The sequence below is a fragment of the Pseudonaja textilis genome, chromosome 18 (genome assembly GCF_049901715.1).
Source record: "Pseudonaja textilis isolate UNSWEBS1 chromosome 18, rPseTex1.2, whole genome shotgun sequence".
NCBI classification, from domain to species: domain Eukaryota; kingdom Metazoa; phylum Chordata; class Lepidosauria; order Squamata; family Elapidae; genus Pseudonaja; species Pseudonaja textilis.
Genome location: NC_142007.1, coordinates 3,041,278 through 3,061,195, shown reverse-complemented (window position 1 = coordinate 3,061,195; position 19,918 = coordinate 3,041,278). Strand labels below are relative to the sequence as shown.

Here is a 19,918-nt window from a genome sequence, read left to right as displayed (position 1 = left end):
CTTTTGACAAAGGCCCATGCGAGCAAGACTTTTTTTCCCCTTCTGCTCTTGTCCAAAATTATATGGAGCCAGATTCACTGATTTTTGAGAGGTGACCAAATTAAACAGCCAGATGTGAGAACGAAAAAAAATATAAACGGCCAGAATTAAGAACTGTTCCTTGTGCTGCTTATGTAATATTTATTGTGGCTTTGTGTCAAGGCATGTAAATATTGCAGATGGTGTTTTTTTAAAAATAGCAAAAGAGAATCTACAGAAAAGAATTGAGACAGGAATTATACTGTGTATTTGAGGTGTACAGTACCCGCTTTCTTTGGGGCAAATTCAGTATAATGTCTAAAGAAATAGGTTCTAGTCCCTATCGTTCCAGCGGTAAGGCCTGCCAGGAATTTAACACATCACCTCCCATTTTTTTCAGTTGTCTAAACATGTCCAGCAAAAGGACAAGATAAGATATTTGCTAAGCATTTTTACTTCCTGTTACATCCCTCTGTTGGTCTTCGGCTTTTCCTTGGGAGAAAAACTCATTAAACTTTAAAAAAATCATTTTTTCCCCAAAGTTTTTCTTCTTTTTCAAGCTGTAGTTTTTCTCCTCCATACCTGGAAAGTGGCTGTGGAGGTTTTTTTGTTTTTTTTTAAAGACCCTCTAAATGAGGAATATCCAACCGTGGCAACTTGAAAATTTGTGTGTGGACTTCAACTCCCAGTTGAAGTTCACAAGTTTTCAAGTCGCCAAGGGTGGAGACCCCTGGCCTGCTCTAAACTGTATCCCACAATTTTTCTTCTATACCTGCCCTCTGGCCAACTTCACCTCACAAAGCACCAGGCGCTGATTCGAGTTCTCCCTTGTTGACTTTCCCGACAGCCCTGTGAGGTAGGCCAAGCCTCTAGAGGATTTTGGCTCCTAAGCTGAGCTTCCTAGGGAAAAATCATGAGCAAGCTTTCTCGCCATCTCAAAAAAATGATACTGGGAATTGTGACGTTCCCCGTTGGGTAAATTCCCCAAAGGAGACACACAGATACAAAGTGAAATTACAACACTGCAAACAGGGCCAACCAAGATGAGCAGTCAAAGACCCCCAGTGAATACAAAACTCCTCTCTTGCAGATCAGAGTCCTCTCAAAGCTGGGTCTTGCTTGTGGGTGGATCTCTGACTGTGGAATAGATCCCATCGATAAAAGATTCAGGGCGTGTGCCTGTATGTTCAGAATCCACCGATTGGGAGTCCATCATTTTCCTCCTCCTGGTGTGTGTCTGTGTGTGTGTGTGTGTCACGCACACAGGGATCTAGGGCCGCCCTCATCCAGATGCCGAAACAGCTGGCTTAACTCTCCTTTTCCTTTCCAGCTGTTTTCCCTCTTTCCTTTTCCATTCCCTTCTTCCACAAGCAGAGATTCCCTGGCGGAGTGCGTCAAGAGTCTTAACTCAAACCTTGACATTGGCATCCTTCTTTTTTAAAAAAAAAAAATTTTGCTCCAGCACTCCAGGAAATTTTGCCATCTCAGCCTACTTTTCAGAACTTCAGAACAATTTGCCTTGCAAACTGGATGTATATGGGTTGAATTTCCTCCCGGGTAATTCTTCTTTTCACGTTCGGTTTTAATTAAATACAGCCATGGAGCAGTTCAAAAGTCTCTCTGCGAGCGTTCCTCCCTTTTTATTGCCTGCTGGCAGGCAAAAGAAACATAAATATCCAAGCCCTGGAAATTTCACCGGCATTTTCCTGCTTTTAATTCTTCTGGTGGTTTTGGAAGATTCGTTTGCAAGAGAGGCCCAGGAGATCCAGGTAAGCCGCTAATATTTCAAATAGGGCTGCTTATCTTGCCCGCTTCTCCTTCCAAGGGATTTTGTGGGAGCCCCCAATACCCTCACAACAGTCTGGCAAGGTAGACTTAAAAGTAGAGAAAGACTTCAAATCCCTCAGGATGGGACTTGAATGCTACGTGTCCATGTTTTCTTTCCTACTACAACTAAAAGCTCCCTTTGTGCATGTTGGATGGGCCGTTGGCGTTCCTCGTCCTGTTTGAAACCTGGTGTGGGACGGGGATCATGGATGGAAGAAAAAAAAACAAAACCCAGAGGTTTTGAGAAGAGATTGGACAACCAATCTCATTTGTCTAAAATGGTGTAGGGTTTCCTGTAGGAACAAGGGGTTGGACAAGGGGACCTTCCAAAGTTCCTTCCGACTCTTATTCTGTTATGATGAGAACTGGAGTCCAACATTTTAGACTACAATTGTTTCCCAAGGCACTTTCCATCATAGCAACAAGACATCACAATTAAAAAAAACATTCAAGCATGCTAATGGCACGCTGTCTGTCTGTCTCTCTCTAATCTATCTATATCATCTATCTATATTTATCATTTATCATATCATCTATCATCTGTCTCTATCATCAATCATCTATCAGTCTCTATCATCTATCATCATCTATCTTCATCTATCTCTATTATCTATCTATTCTATCATATATTTAACATCTACATCCACCTATCCATCCATCCATCATCTGTCTCTATCATCTACCATCTATCTTCATTCATCTCTATTATCTATCTATTCTATCATCTATTTATTTAATATCTATATCTATCCACCTATCCATCCAGCCACCCATCTATCTCTATCTACCTATCTATCATCATAATCTCTGTCTCTATCATCTATCCATGTGAAACAATAACGGCAATAAAATCAGGAGCTCCCATTTTTCTCACGAAACTCAACATTCGATGTTGCCTCCAGCATGTCTGTCTCTCTACATATCTCTGCTCTGTTCCATTATCAAACTTGCAGGCACAAGTTTAGTGAATCGTTTTCGTCTAACCGCTCTCTCTCTCTCTCTCATTCTCTCTCTCTCTCTCTCTCCCTCCACCCCCCTCTCTTTTAACTCAACTCTTTGGCTCTGGTCCTAGAGCCCTCCTTCCTTTCCAGGCCAGGCGTTCTGTCAGGCACTGTCCGTTCAAAGAGGCAGGAGGGGAAGTTGAGGCTGAGGTCTCCTTTCTGAATGCACCAATGCTTTGCAAGCTAACATGTTTCTTTCTCTAGCTGGGGGAAGAGTTTCAACAGATGTGGCCTTAGGCAGCGCTGAGGGATGCTAGCAAAACTCTCAACATCTGGTGGCAAAAAGATTCCTCTCGTTGAGTCTCTGTGGTTGTTTTGCAAACCAGCAATCGGGATTTTCTTCAGAGAGTCTCCAGAGTGCTTGTCAATCCTCTCTCATCAATGCAGCTCTGGGATAAAAGATCCCAGAATCAATTAAAACGACGTCGCCCTTGTTTAAATCTCTATCAGTGATGCCCCTTCTGGAACCAGTGGATCTTTTTCTTACATTCTCCCTTTCTTCCTGACCCTCTGAATCTCCTCCACATGCCTGAAAAAGCTACCCAAGTAGGCCTTTTCCAAACTTTTTAAGATGCTTCTCGAGGCCAACGGCACTGACGCTAGTCCTGCCGCAACCGGAGGAAAAGTGTAACTCCAAGGAGAAAAAGTTGGCATGGATAAAAGCCATGGAGAAGTTGGGTGACTTCCAAGAAAGCCAGTTCTCTGTTACTTAAGCACAGCAGCTGAGTGATTCATCCAGCTGGGGGGGGGGATTGTTTTTTTCCCACCTCCCCTTTTGCTGAGATGAGCAAAATTGAAAATATCGAGGAATTTTGCCTTTGAAAGGCTGGAGTTGGAGAGGCCTTTCCGTGCTCAAAACTGGTTCTTTTTCACTTGCTTTGCCAACAGGAGAGAAAGAAAACCTTAGATTTTCTTTGAAAGCCTCCATGTTTGATCTGGGAAGGGAAGGCGGGGTGGAGAGCAACTTTAGCTCTCCAGTACACACACCCCCCCCCAAAAAAAATTGGATTTAATACTTCTGGAGCGAGGTTTTGCCAAGGAAAAGGAGATGGCTGCCACGCAATTTTAATGATACTTCCAAGCTAGATATGAACATGAGGTTCAGGATTGTTTGGATTCTTGGTTTGTTCTACTGGAACATCGGAGGAGGAGGAGGGGGAGGGGGAGGGGGAGAGGGAGGGGGAGGAGAATTGACAAATATGTGATATAACCAAACCTCCTTCTGGTTAACACGTTGCAGATTTGAACTCCTTGAGATCTGCTCATTTTCATCCTACTGAGTTTCAGTTGCCCTGTAAAATAAACCAATTTCTCAATTTTCTTTTAAAACAAACTTTTAACTAGAGGTCTAAAAGTGATCACCACATTATAAAAGATGCTGAGACTCTATAAAAAAGCAACCAGGATGATGAGGGGACTGGAGGCTAAAACATTTAAAGAACAGTTGCAGGAACTGGGCCTGGCCAGTCTAGGGAAGAGAAGGACCAGGGGAGACAGGAGAGCAGCCTTCCAATATTTGAGGGGCTGCCACAGAGAAGAGGAAGGGGTCAAGCTATTTTCCAAGGCACCCGAAGGCCAGACAAGGCACAATGGATGGAAACTGACCAAGGAGAGATTCAACCTGGAAATAAGGAAAAACTTTCTGACAGTGAGAACAATCAACCCATGGAACAGAAGTTGCCTTCGGAAGTTGTGGGAGCTTCATCGCTGGAGGCTTTCAAGAAGAGACTGGACTGCCACCTGTCAGAAATGGTGTAAGGTCTCCTGCTTGGGCAGGGGGTTGGACTAGATGACCTACAAGGTCCCTTCCAACTCTGTCAATCTGTTTAAAGTTTTACAGTAATATTAATACATATATTGCTGTAAAACTCCAAGATCACCGATTAAATGTGGGTGGTTATGTCACTTACATTTGTAGCTATGAAAGCTGGGGTGAAGCTGGAGACTTGGTTACCAGCAGCCATCTATCAAAAGCTTTGATGCCTTGAACACACTTTCTTCTCTTCTGGTGGGTTGGGGAGTTTTTCCCTCCCTCAAATCTATAAGGCCAGAATTGGCTCACCTTCAACTGCTGATGTAACATGGCAGGCGCCCCTTGTGATTATTTGGTTCAGGAAACAGAGAAGAACAGCAGTATAAAAGACCTTTTAAATGTCATACACCAGCTAGGCGAATATTTGTTCTGGTTCCAGCTCTAAAATAAAAAAATACAAAATAAAAATAAACCAACAGCTTTTCAGTAAAGAGACCTCTTGGGGGTGTTTCTTGTGACTCCAAAATTCATATGGCTGAAATCAATTTTTACTATTTCCCCCTTCGCTTCGCCTTCGGAGCAGAAGTGAGTGAACTGATCAGCTGTGGCTTTCATTCCATTTCTAGAGGGGGGGGGGGTTGGACTTATTTTGTCCGTCTTTTCTTGCCTTTTCCTGATCTTGGCTCCGTTCCCCCCCCCCCCCAAAACCGCATATTTTTGCACAAAGCAGAAAACTCCTCTTTTGCACAAATGAGTTTAGAAAAAATGCAAAAATGCTTTATTATACAACGGATGCCTAATTAAAAAAATAAAATCTCCCTCTAAGGGAGGTTACCAGCTTGGTTGTCTTTAAATAAGGAGGCTGGGTGAATCTTGGAAAGACAATAAACAGTTAATACCTATAATTGCTAAATGGAAACACCACATTCAGTGGCAACTGAATTCCGAGAAATAAACCCCAGGGGCTAGTAACTTGGAAAAGCTTGGGTTGGTTTTTTTTTTCCCCCTCTGGAAAATATCCTGGGTTTCCAGGCTCCTGTCTGATTTAGTAGGATTAAAGCAGACAATCTGGGTGTCATCCAGACATCCACCACCTCTGGCCTAAACATGCTGATGGGAGCGAGCTAAAATCCATCGTATCTCAAGGGCATTGACCTACGATCAATTGATTTAAATCAGTTTAGAGGGAAAGCTAAGACAGAAAATGACTTTCTGCAGGGAGAAAAAAAGGGCTGCTGTGAAATAGGGAGGGAAAATGCTGAGAAACTGACTTGATCTGGGAGCTGTTTGAAGATGCTCTCTGTATTAAGGTTCTGACTTGTTCTTCTTTGTTTCAGGGAGACACGGCCATATCTGGTCCGACCCTTGGGGTTAATTTGGGTCTGCCCTTCCCGCCTCCACCTCCTCATCTCCGGAAAAAACGTTACACGCTGACACCAGGAAGGCTCAAATGGGATCATTTCAACCTAACCTACAAGTAAGAATAAAAAAAATATACAAGTAATAGTATACAAAGTGAGAATATAGGGATAATCAAGTTTGGTGCGGTTGTAAACCAGACCATTGTTTTCGTGAGAGAAATCTTATGCAGACACCCCAATTGAACGGCTAAGTCTCTGGATTTTTTTAAAAAAATTCTTTTGAACTGTCCATATGATGCCATAAAATGCATGTCTCATAAATCTTTCAATTCATCTCGTATTTTCTTGCATTTATACATCCGACTACAAAATAAAAATACCCCAATAATTACAATACTTTTTTTCTACACTTTCTAAAATAAACAAACACGACACCTGAATCCTACTTAAATGGCCTTTGTGCCTTTCCCTTAATAATATGCATTTTACTCAGTATGTTCAACCCTCAAAACTCTGCATTTGTGTCCTTTTTTTAAATTAAAAAAAGAATGAAACTGCAAATGGCATTGCACAACTCTAAAAAATAAATTTTGCTTTGGGAGGTGCCAAGAAGGAAATATTTGGATAAAAATTTGGACCCAACACTATTTTTCCCTCCCTTCCAATCCCTGGAAGGACAAAGCTTCTCTTGCATGGAGGGAAGAGAACACAGATTCAAAGGAAAAAATTAGTCCTGGTTGAAATTATAATGGACTAAGATTTGATGGACATTGGAATCCTTTTTCCTCTTCTTTTTTTTTTAAAATTTATGCTTGCCCACTTGCGAATTGGAAATGCAGGAAATGAAATCCAAACTCTTGAAGGATTGGAATGAAAAATTAATTCGTTCCTTTTCTCTTTTTTTCCTCCATGCTTAGAACAAAGCAACAACTTTTAGCCGGTGCAGAAATGGCTTCAGGCAATATAATTGTTGGCATTTCTGTCTTTTTAAGCTCCAGGAACAACTGTGACAACATCGTCTCTTTTGTAATGGCTGGCAGGAAACTGCCAAGCCAAAGAAAAAAAAAGAAATAAATAAATAAGGGTTGTTTTGGCCCTACCAGGCTAAGCCATGCCAAAGTCAAGATTGGCAGATGAGACCATGTTGGCCACAGCAAACCTCATGCATGGCGTGTGTGTTTCTTCAAAAGCCTTTAGCTCATATTTGGCTGAGAAAAAAAACCCCAACTCTCTGAAAGTTTGATATGTTTTGCTTTACAAACAAATATACAAATACCTGTATCTTTATACCAAGACTTAATCGGAGAAAGGTGCTATTTGTAGACCTTGTTCTTCCTCTGTTTCAGTTGTTGGGTGGAGAGAGAGAGACAGAGAAGAGAGGGAGGGAGAGAGAGAGGGGGGGAGGCAGAAGGAAAGAGAGAGAGAGGAGAGGGAGGGAGAGACAGAGAAAAAGAGAGAGACAGAGACAAGAGACAGAGAGATAGAGAGAGAGAGAGAGAGAGAGGGAGGGAGAGAGAGAGAGAGAGCTGTAAGGATTGTGACAAATAAAGGCAAACAGTTCAAAGCAAACCTCCCAGTTTACCAGCCCCGGATTTGCTTGTGCAGTTGATAATTTTGTGGTTCCTCCTGACAAATCAGCCCATAAGAACTAGGGAAAGTGCATCATTTCTACTACAATACTTTATTGGGCCAACAAGTGTGATCAAGACACACAAGGAAATAGTCTCCAGTGCAGAAGCTCTCACTATACACGCAAAGCAAAAGAGTAATAATAATTGTATTAATGATATCAATAAGAGGAGATGCTAAAGAAGGATAATAATAATAATAATAATAATAATAATAATAATAATAATAATAGTAGTAGTAGTAGTAGTAGTAGTAGTAGTAGTAGTAGTCATACACAGGCATTAGATGGTACTGTGGGAATTCGGTGTTCAGCAGAGTGATGGGACGAAGGAGTGGAATTTGTCTGGGATGGTATAGATTCTCCTCCTTGACCAGCGGGTTGGACTATATGACCTCCAAGGTCCCTTCCCATTCTGCCATTCTGATTCTGATTAAATAGATCCAAAGTGAGTTCTTGTCCATTTCTTATCCTGGTGTTAACTTTTCATGGCCTAGCCCCAAATTCGTGGTTGGTGCTGGGGGCGAAGTCAAACCCGGAAGTCTGTTTATGAGCTGATCTCATAGTTTATTTTTGTCTTCCTCCGCAGAATTCTGTCTTTCCCCAAAAATTTGATTGGCAAAAGCCAGACCAGGAAAGGGCTGACCGCAGCTTTCCGTATGTGGAGCGATGTCTCTCCGTTCACCTTTCGCGAAGTGCCAGTGAGCGCCGCCAGCGACCTCACCATCGGTAGGTACCTTCACGCCGCCGATTGTCGCTTCCGACAGAAGCATCTGGAAAGTACTGTACTGTATACAGGTAGTCCTTGACTTATGGCCATTCGTTTAGTGACTGAAGTTATAAGGGCAGTGAAAAGAGAGACTGTGATGACCCAAAGGGGCGTGGCACAAAAGCAACACGGTCACATAAGTAAGAAGATTCCCTCTAATACCTCCAACTTTGCCCCCAATGTCCAGGTTACCTTTGGCTGGAGAAAAAAACTCTCCCAGGAACAGCCTTTAAGTGGAGGAAATTCAGTCCAAAAACAAAGTACATACAAACTGTAATTAAAAATCCACACAAATCACGCTGCAGTAACTGGACAGGGCAGGAGAAGGAATTGCAGACTTGAAAGGACAGCAAAACTCACACAGTTGGGAAGACGCCAGGAACCCAGATAAGCCACGACGACACCAGATAAATTCACATTTGCTCCTAACAACTTTGCTGTGCGCAGCTTCCCTTTTTAAATACTGTGTTCCCAGCTGCAGCTAATGAAGGGAATCAGGGCCCTTTCCTCCCCCGTAAGCCATGCAACTCACATTGCTCCCTTTTCCATTCCTCCCTGTGTCCCCTAGGATGAAGAGGTGGGGGGGAGGCTGGGTCTTCCTCTGAACTCCTCCCCTGCTCTGCCCAGCCAGACTTTGCCCTTCCCCAGTTTCTTCCACAGCCAACAGAGCCACACTCCCACTCTCAGCTGCTTGGCTTCCCCCTCTGAATCAGATTCTGACAGGGGCATGACAGGACCATTTTTCACACCTATGACCATTGCAGCATTCCCCACAGCCACGAGATCAAAGTTCAGACCAATTTAGGCACCTGGTTCGTATTTACAATGGTCACAGTGTCATATGATCCCTTTTTGCAACCATGAGCAAAGTGAAAGGAGAAGCCAGATTCACTTAACAACAATGTGACTAACTTAGGAAGTACAGGGATTCATTTAGCAATTGTGGCGTGATAGGTCGTAAAATGGGGCAAAGCTCGCTGTACAACTGTCTCGCTTAGCAACAGAAATTTGGAGCTCAACTGTGGTCATAAGTGGAGGACTCCCGGTAATACTAGATGACAAGGAGTACGAAAGATTAAGGGTGCAGGATGGAGATGGGAAGCCGGAAACCAACAATGGCTGATTGAAAAGCCTGAAAAAGATAGAACTACTTATAAAAGTATTTTTTTTCCCATGAAAATACATACATGGCTAAAGAAAACGATAAAACATCATATAGATTTAAAACCAGAAATATTTTTGTTAGGTACGCTGCCAGAAAAATATGACAAAGGGAATGTATATTTAATATTACATGTTTTGACAGCAGTGAGAATTATATTGGCACAACATTGGAAAAATGAGGAAATTCCTACGGATGAAAATAGAATTAGAAAAATATTAAGACTGTGCGGAAATGGGTAGGTTAACATTAAAGATAAAGGAAGGACAAAGATTTTTAACTTGGGATTTGTTTTACCAATGGTTAGTTGGATAATAAGGGTAGAAATTAGAAATTGGAAGAATACCGTTATACACAATCAAGAATGTTATTATTTATGTATTTGCAAATTGACTCAGGCAATACACTGCTCATTAAGCACTTAGATATGTTAAAGAAAAATGTATGAATAAAAACATTTTTAAAAAGGACTTATTTCTAAAGTCTTATCTTAGACTCGGTTCCCTAATGAGTCCCACATTTTATCGAAACTTCGTCCTCTTGGCAAACCTGGCTACTCGATTGTCAATTGTGGAGATGACTAAGGCAGAAATGCCCTTTCACCGCCATTTTTCCCCCCCTGTTTGTTTCCATCCTCAAATCAGGCGTCCACACTGCAGCATCTGGCAAGCACGAGATCATCGGATGGCCGAAACGAGATTTTACACGTTCTTCCAGATTTGGGGTGGGGGAAAAAAAATATCTTAGCCTCACCAGATCATGCCGTTCTATCTGTGCATGCCACTAAATTGAAAACAGAACATTAGTCTGGCTGGGAGCGAAGGAATCCGGAGGGAGTTGCAAAGATATCGCTTGTGAGGTCTTGAAGCTGGCCGGGTGCTGTGTGGAAATGAGGAGGGGTGGCGGAAAGGCTCCCAAAATGGCTGCTTTGAGCTCAAAGCAAGAAGTAGGGCGAGGATCCCGTTCTAAAAAACCGAATTATAGGTAGGGGCCAGGACTTTAAAAAAAAAAAAAGATATTTTGCATGCTTTTAATTCCAATTAAATACGACCACAGCAGGATGCAAAGTGAGAATTTCCCCCTGCTGGATTATATTGCAAGTTAAAAGACTCTCGGCATTCAAAGCTGGCGCTGTTTGGGGAACTTGGCCCATAGAGTTGGGAGGTCACAGGTATTCCCCCAGTTTCCCAGGGATGGTACAGGAGATGTGTTTAGCCTGGTGGACAAGTTGGGTTAAATTAATGCAGTGCTTCTCCACCTTGGTAACTTGAAGATGTGTGAACTTCAACTCCCAGAATTCCCCAGCCAGCATGGGAATTCTGGGTGTTGAAGTCCACACATCTTCAAGTCACCAAGGTGGAGAAACATTGCATGGACAGCAGTAAAGTTGAAAAGCAACACTTGAGGATGCCCAGAAGTGGAAAAACTAAGCCAGGATAGTCCTGGTTTGTAAATATGATCTCTTTTTTATTTTTTTAAACCCCTCTTTCTCCCTGCCCTACAAACTCCCTTCCAGGTTTCTACCCGATCAACCACACGGACTGCGTGGAATCGCAGATCCACCACTGTTTCGATGGGATCACGGGCGAGTTAGCTCACGCCTTTTTCCCACAGACGGGGGAGATCCATTTTGACGATCATGAATACTGGATTGTCGGGAACACTCGGTTCAGCTGGAAGAAAGGTAAGTAGTGTTAGATGCCAGGATCCCCGGGGGGCCTTAATTGTAAGGAAAAAAAAAAGAATTTAGAGCCGGGAAGGAAAATTGAGTCGAAAAGGATAAAATGAGGTTCGTTGATAGAGAAACAGTGGGATGGAGGGGAAAAAATGAATGGAGAAAAGAACAAAATCCTGACATTTGCTATTTGAAGTAGACTGTCTGTAGAAGGGTGGGGGGCGTGGAAGTCAGCTATAAATCCAACAGTAATTAGAGATTCTGGAACCGGATGAAAGGAACTCAGCAAACATGCTGCAAATTTTAGAAGTATGGGATTTGACACCCCTAAATCATCCAAAAGAAGAAAAAAAACTCTTGATGTTTGAGAGATGAAAGAAGGGAATAAAGACTAACTTGGCTTTAGATATGTAGTCCCAGGCTGTAAAATGGGTTGACTAAGAAAAATTTTTTCTCCAAATCATTGGTTGGGTTATTACCAAGAAAATAGTCCAGGATTTATGTGACTAATTGAAAAAGCGGTCACTGAACAAACGGTTGTAAGTCAAGGGCTATACATCTACCAAGGCGTCGAGAGTTGAACTCAGTGCCAGGAAGATCTTACATCATCGCACAGGGCAGTCTTCAACTGCCTCACCTTGTTTTGCTAAACCAAGCTTCTAGTCCTTAAGGAAGTCAGATGAACATCCCCAGCAAGCCTTCAGGAGGGTTTTTCTGTTTTTCCTAGCTTTTATTCCTTGGAAAGTTTTGCAATCTTCCCTATGGGTCTCTAAGGAGAGCAGACCAAGCCTATTAAATATTATACGTCCATGAATATCTAACTTTTTTTTTTTTTTTTTGGCCATGAAGTAGGGCTGCTATTAAAACGGGTAGAAATTGGCTTCAAAAGGTTCTCGCGTCCTGAAGACCCATAAACTCAAGTCGCTGAATGGAATTCTACGAAATTAGGCGGTGTTTTCTCGCCTGCTTTTCCGGCCCGTCAAGATTTCGCCATCCCATGCCTTTCATATAAGGTTCTGCCTCCTGGAATGTCGCTGATGGAAATATTCCACCCTGCTGAAACCGAAGATTTTGGCTTAACTGGCTTGCTGCTTGGCCGAGACCCAAAAGCACCAAGTGTTATGGAGGCTTTGTCATGCTCTCTTTCTCATCCGAAAAACAAAAAGGCTGTTTACATTTTTTTCTCCATCTGGGTGATGGCTTTTTTTTTCTTTCGTTCTGCAGACTTTGCGGGAGTTCAGCGGCCACTGTTATTATTATTTTTTAAAGAGTTCCATAAAATGCTAAACAGATGGCCCTTCGGTCAAGATGAGCCTTTTCCCATTAAATGTCTTTTTAAAAAAAAACAAAACAAAAAACAAGCGTGCTTCCCTTAAAGAGTCTGTCTGACATGTCTCTATACGAATCTCTGTTCTGGGCCTCTCTCTGCAAAGAGAGGGATTGGAAATAGCAAATAAAGAGGTCCTGAATGTTCCATGATGGTATAAATCAGTGGTGGCTAACCTTTTGGGACTCTTGTGCCAAAAAGTGAGCGTGCCAGCACCCAGAAGGCAATGCACGTGGCTTCCTGCCACAACCCCCTTACCTGCACTGCACCTCCCAGCTGATTTTTGGCCCGTTTGAGGCCTTTTCAGCCTCCCAGAGGCTTGAGGAAGCCTCTGCAGCCTTTATAGGCCGAAAACCAGGGCCGTTTCGTCACTTCCTGTATTTCCGGAAATATTGGACGTGATGAAATGGGCCTGGTTTTCGGCCTATAAAGGCTGCAGAGGCTTCCCCGACCTCTGGGAGGCCGAAAAAGGCCTCAAATGGGCAGAAAATCAGTTGGGAAGAAAGAAAAATTGAATTTGAACGTTTAATCTGCCAATCAAACAGGGAATAGGGGCAAATCAAACATCTTGATTTATCAGGGCTTTGTTGAAAAGATCTATTCGACAATGTTGAATATTATTTTGCAACTGTGCTGTTTTTTTAACAATCTCTCTAAAGGATCGTCAACCCCACACAGCCTGTTCCTCTAGACTGAAAACAGGAGACAAAATTATTCGCTCATAAAGCTAATCTCAAAGCTTTGCAGAGGGACATTGGGGTTTATTCTCATCAGGAAACGGAAATTTTGACAACAGCGAAATCCCTGGCGGCAGATGCGCTGTCTCCAAGACAAGGAAAATCTGTTATTTCCTTTTTTGTGCCCCAAACACCCAAAAATTAACTCCTCGAGACAAGTTTGCGAGCATTTCCTTATTTAGGAAGACAAACAAGAATTTTTGCATTGCTAAATTTCCAGACAGCTGCAGCTTGAGTCAGGGCAGGGTTGTATTTCGATACTTTGGGTCTTATTTATTTATTTTTAAATGAAAAGTATAATCCTTTGGGCTAGATGAGAAAGGGACTTTAATCCAGGACATGGAGTAATACAATTCAACTGCAGCTGAATCAACTTTATTGCTACTGATGCTTCTGTTTTGAATTAAGGAAAGGGGGAGGTTTGCTTGGGGCTTGAAGGAAAGAATTTTTTAACCTCTGGCATCGTGTATTTCAAGAATAAATAGCTGTGTTCCTCCTTCCCTAGTTTTTAGCCACTTGGGAAGTGAATTCTCCCACCATTTGGGAATCCTGCCCTTTGGTAGAGTGGAGAAAGCGTTGCAAAGTGACAAGACCACGTTGGCTACATGCAGCGACGTTATACCAAAAGCGCACGTATTGCTCGGCTTACGAGCACAATTGAGCCCAAAATTTTGCCTGCTGACTGAGAGAGAGTTGTTAAGGGAGCTTAGCATCCCTCTTACGACCTTTCTTGCTACATTCATTAAGTGGATCGCTGCAGTTGTTAAATGAGGAACACGGTTTTTAAGGGAATCTGGCCTCTCCTTGTCAGGTTGCAAAAGGACGCAGCGACCATCGTAAATACGGGTCGGTTGCCAAGTGCCTGAATTTTGATCCTGTGATCATGGAGATGCGGCAAAGGTCGTAACTTTGAAAAAAACGGTCGTAAGTCACTTTGCTTAAGTGCTGTTGTAAATTCAAACGGTCGCTAAATGAACTGTTGTTAAGTCGAGGATTACGATTATGTTTTATTTTCCGCCATCTGTTGATTGGGAAAAGCCAAGCCGGGGCATTGAACGAAGCAAACTTGATTGACCGAAATCCTTCCTGTTCCTGGGTTTTTGCAGGGGTTTTTTGGGGGGGGAAGTTAACCCTGGCAGATTGATTGAAGCATCCTAAACTAGCCAGAATAGCTTTTTATAACACACTGTGTGCTTTCTTCCTTGCAATGCAACCGGTTAATTAGGTTCCTATTTGATTTTTTTTTTTTAAGTCGTCTGGCTGACAGATCTGGTTCACGTGGCCGCCCACGAAATTGGCCACGCGTTAGGCCTTATGCACTCTCTGGATCCCAACGCCTTGATGCACGTGAATGCCACCCTGACAGGGAAGAACACGATCTCGCAGGACGAGATGTGGGGAATTTATCGGCTTTATGGTAAGCGGGCGCCGTCGGTCGCCAGGAGGAAAGGAACGAGGCTGGGGACGATTAATCCATCTCCTTTGGTAGTTTTCCTGATAAAAAGAGCCGCCTCGTGCAATTAGGCCTAAGCGGAGGTAACAACTGTGCAAAATGTCTTGAGATTCATGTTTTCTTGCTTTCTGCATTTTTACAGACCTACGCGGGGTTTTTAAAAATCCACCTCCCCAAATCTTAGTCCTCTTGCACAGTTGTCTCAAAGATGCTTTTTCAAAAGGCAACTGGATTGGTTTTCCTTGAAGACGTTAGAGAGAGAGAGGGATAATGACCAGGTGGCTGCAAGGAATATAAACCCTTCCGTTCTCCACCATTCGCTCAGAACCGAAGAAGCGCCTTGGATCAGAAGCGAAACATCTTCAGGGAAAAATGAAGCAAAACTCGGCTGCCTTTGGAAAAAGCGACTGTGCCAAAGGACACAGACCAGATTTGGAGAAGTAGTTTTTTAAAATGCTTGTGTAGGTTTGTAAAAAAAAAAGGGGTTGTGTAGGTTTGTAAAAAGAAGAAAACACGCGGAAGAAAGAATCTGCATGGGGAAATCACAGGGCACGCGCTTTAAAATTGAAATTGTTTAAGGTCAATCCTAACCCTCATGAAGGCAGCATTATCTATCCAAATTCTTGGACGAGGACTTCAGCCCACGGTGGCTTTAGAGTTTCCCCAAACTGTCTTTTCTGGGCCTCTGAAAGCCAGAACCCGTCGGGAAGAGAAAATGATAGGTTTCCAACCCAACGATGAAATTCGGCTGCAGGGTGTTTACAGCTTGAAAGAGAGAACATTGAGCTGTGGTGGTGGACGGCCTCTGAGACGGTGGAGAAGGGATGAAAAATATATATTCTTGATTGTAGCATTTGTGCTTCAAACTGTTTGGATTGGCAGGAGCCACCAGTTGATCTTTGAGCCAAACATACAGTCCACGCCCTGTTTAAAAAGAATGGGTGGAATTATTTTCGCTGCCATCCGATCAACTGAAAATGTCCTCCTCTTTTTGCATTTATACTAAATATTTCTTTTCCGGAAATGAACTGTATCTCCTCCCTGCTAGCATCGATGTTGGTGGTTTCTCAGTATTTTTGAAAAACCTCAGCAAATTAGAACGGATTGAATGTGTGTGTGTTTGGCCTTGTGAAAACATCAACAAAAGCGATTTTTCCACCCCTCTTAATTTGGATCCATCTTTAGAGGATACAAAGAGGCTGTTTCATTATACCAGTTTTACAGGCCGCTGTAGGAAAACGTTAAAATGTTGACATGTTGGGATTAAGCTCCATACTCAAAGTTTCCTCCAGAAACCCGTTATCTCGTGCCTGTTAACTTTCAGCTAAATCCAAACTCAGAGCCATGAGGGAAGAATCAAGGTTTGCTGCTATTGGGCCCTTTGTTAAGTTTGGCCACCTGTCATGTCCCTGGTGGAGACTTGACTCTGAAGGAGAGGAGGAACAGCCGACAGGGAGTGGAAGTGTGGCTCTCGAGGTTGTGGAGGAGGCTGGGGAAGGGCAGAGGCCGGCTAGGCAGTCAGAAGACCCAGGCCCATCCCCTCTCCATCCTAGGGCATGCAGGGAGGAGAGGATAAGGGAGAGACAGGAATGGCATGGTCTATGGTGGAGGAAAGGGCCCTGATCGCCTTCATGGGCTGCAGCTGTGACAACTGGATAAGAGGATGGACACGCGTATGGTCAAGTGCTAGAAACAAAGCATGGAAGTATCTCTAGTTTATGGTTCCCCTCTTAGTTTGGCGTCCTTCCCAGTGTGTGTTCTGATATCTGTGGACGTCTTATCTTTCCTGGTTTGTGTTGTTTATTACTCTTTATAATTTAAACGGCATTTCCTCCTCCTTGTAACCGTTTGTGTGGGAGTTTTTTTTTGTCTCCAATCAAGGATATTTACAGCTTGGAAGCAAAGCCAAAGAATAAAAGGGGCTTCACTTGTTTTTTGTGACTGTGTTTATTTTGTATCTCACCCTGGGTCATCACACCACCCAAACCTCGCTTTTGTGTTAAGAGTAGGGTCGAATCAGTTCAGTCACAAAATGAACGAGCGGTGGTATTTCTACCTTTTCTTCTTGGGCATTTTAAAGTGAAACCCTGTTTTTTTTTTTAAAAAAATAAATATTTGTTTTAATTTTTTCCAGGCTGCAAAGACCGACTGTTTATATGTCCGTCGTGGAGTCGGAAAGGCTACTGTCAAACACGCCAACGGTTTATGAAAAAGCACTGCCCCTACAGCTGTGATTTCTGCTTGGGTAACTCTCACAACTGGCGTTTGTGGTCCATTGTGTAGTAAAAAGAGCAACTGATTCTTCACGCAAGTATTTCTCAACGCTGGCAACTTTAAGAGGGGTTGGACTTCAATTCTCAGAATACCCCAGCCAGCTGGCTGGGGCATTCTGGGAATTGAAGTCCACCCCTCTTAAAGTTGTTCAGATTAGGAGACACTGCTATAAAACAATGGTTTAATGTTATACTGCTGGTATAATATTTTCGCAAGGGTTCGGGAATCTCTCTGCATCATCCAGCCGTCTTTGGGAAATTCAAAACCCCACATTTGTTTTCTAAATGGATTTGGGAGCGGAGGGAAGCGACAACTATCTGTCCCAGTCTCAGCAAAATATCATCATTTTGCTCCAGATCTGCCCAGGGCGGGCCGTGACATGAAGCAATTCCAAAGACAGTCGACGAGCTATTTGCAGAACGAAATCAATCGGCATACAAAACTTGTGAAAAGAAATTTAGGAATTTAGCAGATTTAACAGACCAAATGCAAGCTGGGGCGTTTCCTAAGAAGACCGCTATTCTGGGTCACATATCACTTTTTTAAAAAAAATTTTGGTGAGGGAGAGCTGCGTTAGTTCCCTTGTTTTAATCCTGATGTGCCTGTTGTTCCCACTTTCCCTTACTCCGACGGCAGAGTTCCCTTTTCCGACGGTGATACCCACCCTGCCGCCACCAAGGATGAAGACCAGGCTTGTCCCTGAAGGCCGGAACGTTACTTTCCGATGTGGCCAGAAAATCACTCACAAAAAGGGGAAAGTTTAGTAAGTTACTTGCATCTGGATTTTTGGGGACTGAGATGAATGCGAGAGAGAAAGTTTTTACAGATAAAATGTCCCTTTTTAAAAAGGATTGGCATTGTTTCATAGCTGCCAAACCTACGGACTAAAAAGATCTCCATGTGGGCTCTTTTTATTAAGCATGGTGTATGGGCTAAACCTTGTACAGTTGATCAAACTGATTGTTCTTTTTCTTTCTTTTTTCCTTCCTTTTTTTCTTTTTCCTTCGTTTCTTTTTTCTTCCTTCTGATTTTTTTTCTTTTCCCTTCCTTTCTTCTTCCTTCCTTCCTATTTCTTTCTTCCTGTTTTTTTTTTTTTCCTTCCTTTCCTATTTCTTTCTCTCTCTCCTTCCTGTTTTTTCCTGTTTCTCCTTCCTTCCTTCCTTCCTTCCTTCCTTCCTTCCTTCCTTCCTTCCTTCCTTCCTTCCCTCCCTCCCTTCCTTCCTTCCCTTTTTCCACGCAGTTGGTATAAGGAGAAGGAATTGCTGGAATATTCCTATCCTGGCTACCTGTTTCTGAATGGCAACCACATGAGCATCATAGCTAATGCCATCAACGAAGGAACGTACACTTGCATCGTGAAGAAAAAGTCCAAAGTCTTGACCACGTATTCTTGGAGAGTCAGGCTGAAGCATTAATGTGGACTGTGGGCAAGGACTTACAGACCCCCAAGTCACTCTAGGTGGGCCCACTTCCTCACCTGTTGCCATGTTGCACTTTCAACAGCCGATCCGCACTCACGAAAACCACCTTTCCCAGGTTATCCCTTCCAGGAGGAGACTGCGAAAATATTGTTTTCCCCCTTCCCTGCATTTTTCACCATTTTTATTCTTGGTCAAGCCTGCTGGGGATGATAGGATGGGTAGTTGAAGTCACAAAGGGGTCCAAAGGGAGGAGAAATAGGCTACAACATGAGCTAAAAGATCAGCTTTTTGTTTTTTTAAGTCGCTAATATTCTTTGGGAGCCATTTTACACTTATACACTTTTACACTTACCTACGTTCTGCTAAAATCTGGAGTTTGGTGCTATCAATGAGATATTAAATTTTTCTTTTCCTCTCTCCTGGAGCTGTTCAAGACGGCATATATAATAATATCCCTCCTCCAATACCCTCCCCCCCAAAAATAAACATTTTATAGTATAGGGTTGGGGACCTGAGGTCTCTTCAAAACAGAGGTGCAACAAAAAACGTTATAGCCAAGGCCTTCATCGTTCTACAGTTTAGTAAAAGACCCCAGCATATAATGAAATTCCTGGGCTGAGTTATTTCCACCAAGCAGACCTTACCCAAAACAAGTTTGCAATTTCACGTACTACCTAAGATTAGAGATCATATATACCCCTCCAAATCACAAGCTAGGTTTTCTGCCCTGTTTAGGGTGCAAGAAAGAAAAGATCCAAAGAAAAAATTCCTTCGTTTAAACCTTTGCATCTGTTAGGAATTTTTTTTTTTTTTTTTAAACTTGGGTCAACAGCCTTGGAAAGAATTTTGCCAACTCAGGTATATAGTTTCTGGAAAGGTACAGGACAGCTGAAATTTATCCTTTTGGTCCTTTGGCTCAAATAAAGCACTTCCATGCTGATACTGATTGTTGCTTGCGAACACTTTACGCTTGCCCTGTTGCCCTGAGACATGATCGTATAATTAGAACACGCAGGCACATGTGTTTGAGGCTTATTAGTTTCCCAGCAATGAAATTTAGCTGGCTGGGAAATTTCTATGCATCTTAAAAAATTGCCAAGTTTGAGAAATAATACTGAGTTATGGGTTCATGACACCGCTGACTCAGTTCAATTTGTCAGACACAAAGAAAGCCTACACATTCCTGGGCAAGAAACGACGTTCGTAAGCCACATTTGAAGCGTTAAAGACATTAGAAAGCCCCATTAGAAAATGTCAGGCATTCCTCATGCAAATCAACAAGGCTCCACAGAGAGGCACAGAGACTGTGTTCACAGTCACTCTAATCCTTGGTTAGCTAAATCACGGTTTATCTGATTAATCCAATTTTCGGGCTCCACCCAAGGCAAGGAGCAGGAACAATGAAGACAGAAGAAAACACACATAAGATTTATTACTCTGCGGGGGAAGGTTTTTGTCATGCAGATACAGACAACACTAGAGGTGGCTTGCAACACTCACTGAAAACACATTA

The 19,918-nt window shown here is 42.8% G+C and overlaps 1 protein-coding gene and 1 long non-coding RNA gene across 2 annotated transcripts; one reads left to right on the top strand and one right to left on the bottom strand.

The window, feature by feature from the left end:
• Positions 1 to 1,117: 1,117 nt before the first annotated feature.
• MMP23B (matrix metallopeptidase 23B) lies at positions 1,118 to 19,345 on the top strand. Its single transcript, XM_026715842.2, has 8 exons — positions 1,118 to 1,787; positions 5,937 to 6,076; positions 8,177 to 8,316; positions 11,035 to 11,202; positions 14,510 to 14,674; positions 16,845 to 16,955; positions 17,621 to 17,747; positions 18,225 to 19,345. Exons 1-8 carry the CDS (start codon positions 1,617 to 1,619, stop codon positions 18,397 to 18,399), a joined length of 1,197 nt encoding a protein of 398 aa, XP_026571627.2. The 5' UTR covers positions 1,118 to 1,616; the 3' UTR covers positions 18,400 to 19,345.
• Positions 4,861 to 6,007, bottom strand: LOC148124462 (uncharacterized). The gene is made up of 2 exons (XR_015739825.1): positions 5,871 to 6,007; positions 4,861 to 5,040 (listed from the first exon to the last, which is right to left on the bottom strand). It is a non-coding gene; the product is annotated as an uncharacterized LOC148124462 (long non-coding RNA).
• Positions 19,346 to 19,918: the final 573 nt, after the last annotated feature.

Excerpts from the sequence above, each read along its gene's own strand:
- MMP23B (XM_026715842.2), top strand. The coding sequence starts at position 1,617 with ATGGAGCAGTTCAAAAGTCTCTCTGCGAGCGTTCCTCCCTTTTTATTG. Across the intron at positions 11,203-14,509 it reads TCGGTTCAGCTGGAAGAAAG|TCGTCTGGCTGACAGATCTG; the intron begins GTAAGTAGTGTT and ends TTTTTTTTTAAG. Across the intron at positions 17,748-18,224 it reads CACAAAAAGGGGAAAGTTTA|TTGGTATAAGGAGAAGGAAT; the intron begins GTAAGTTACTTG and ends TTTTCCACGCAG.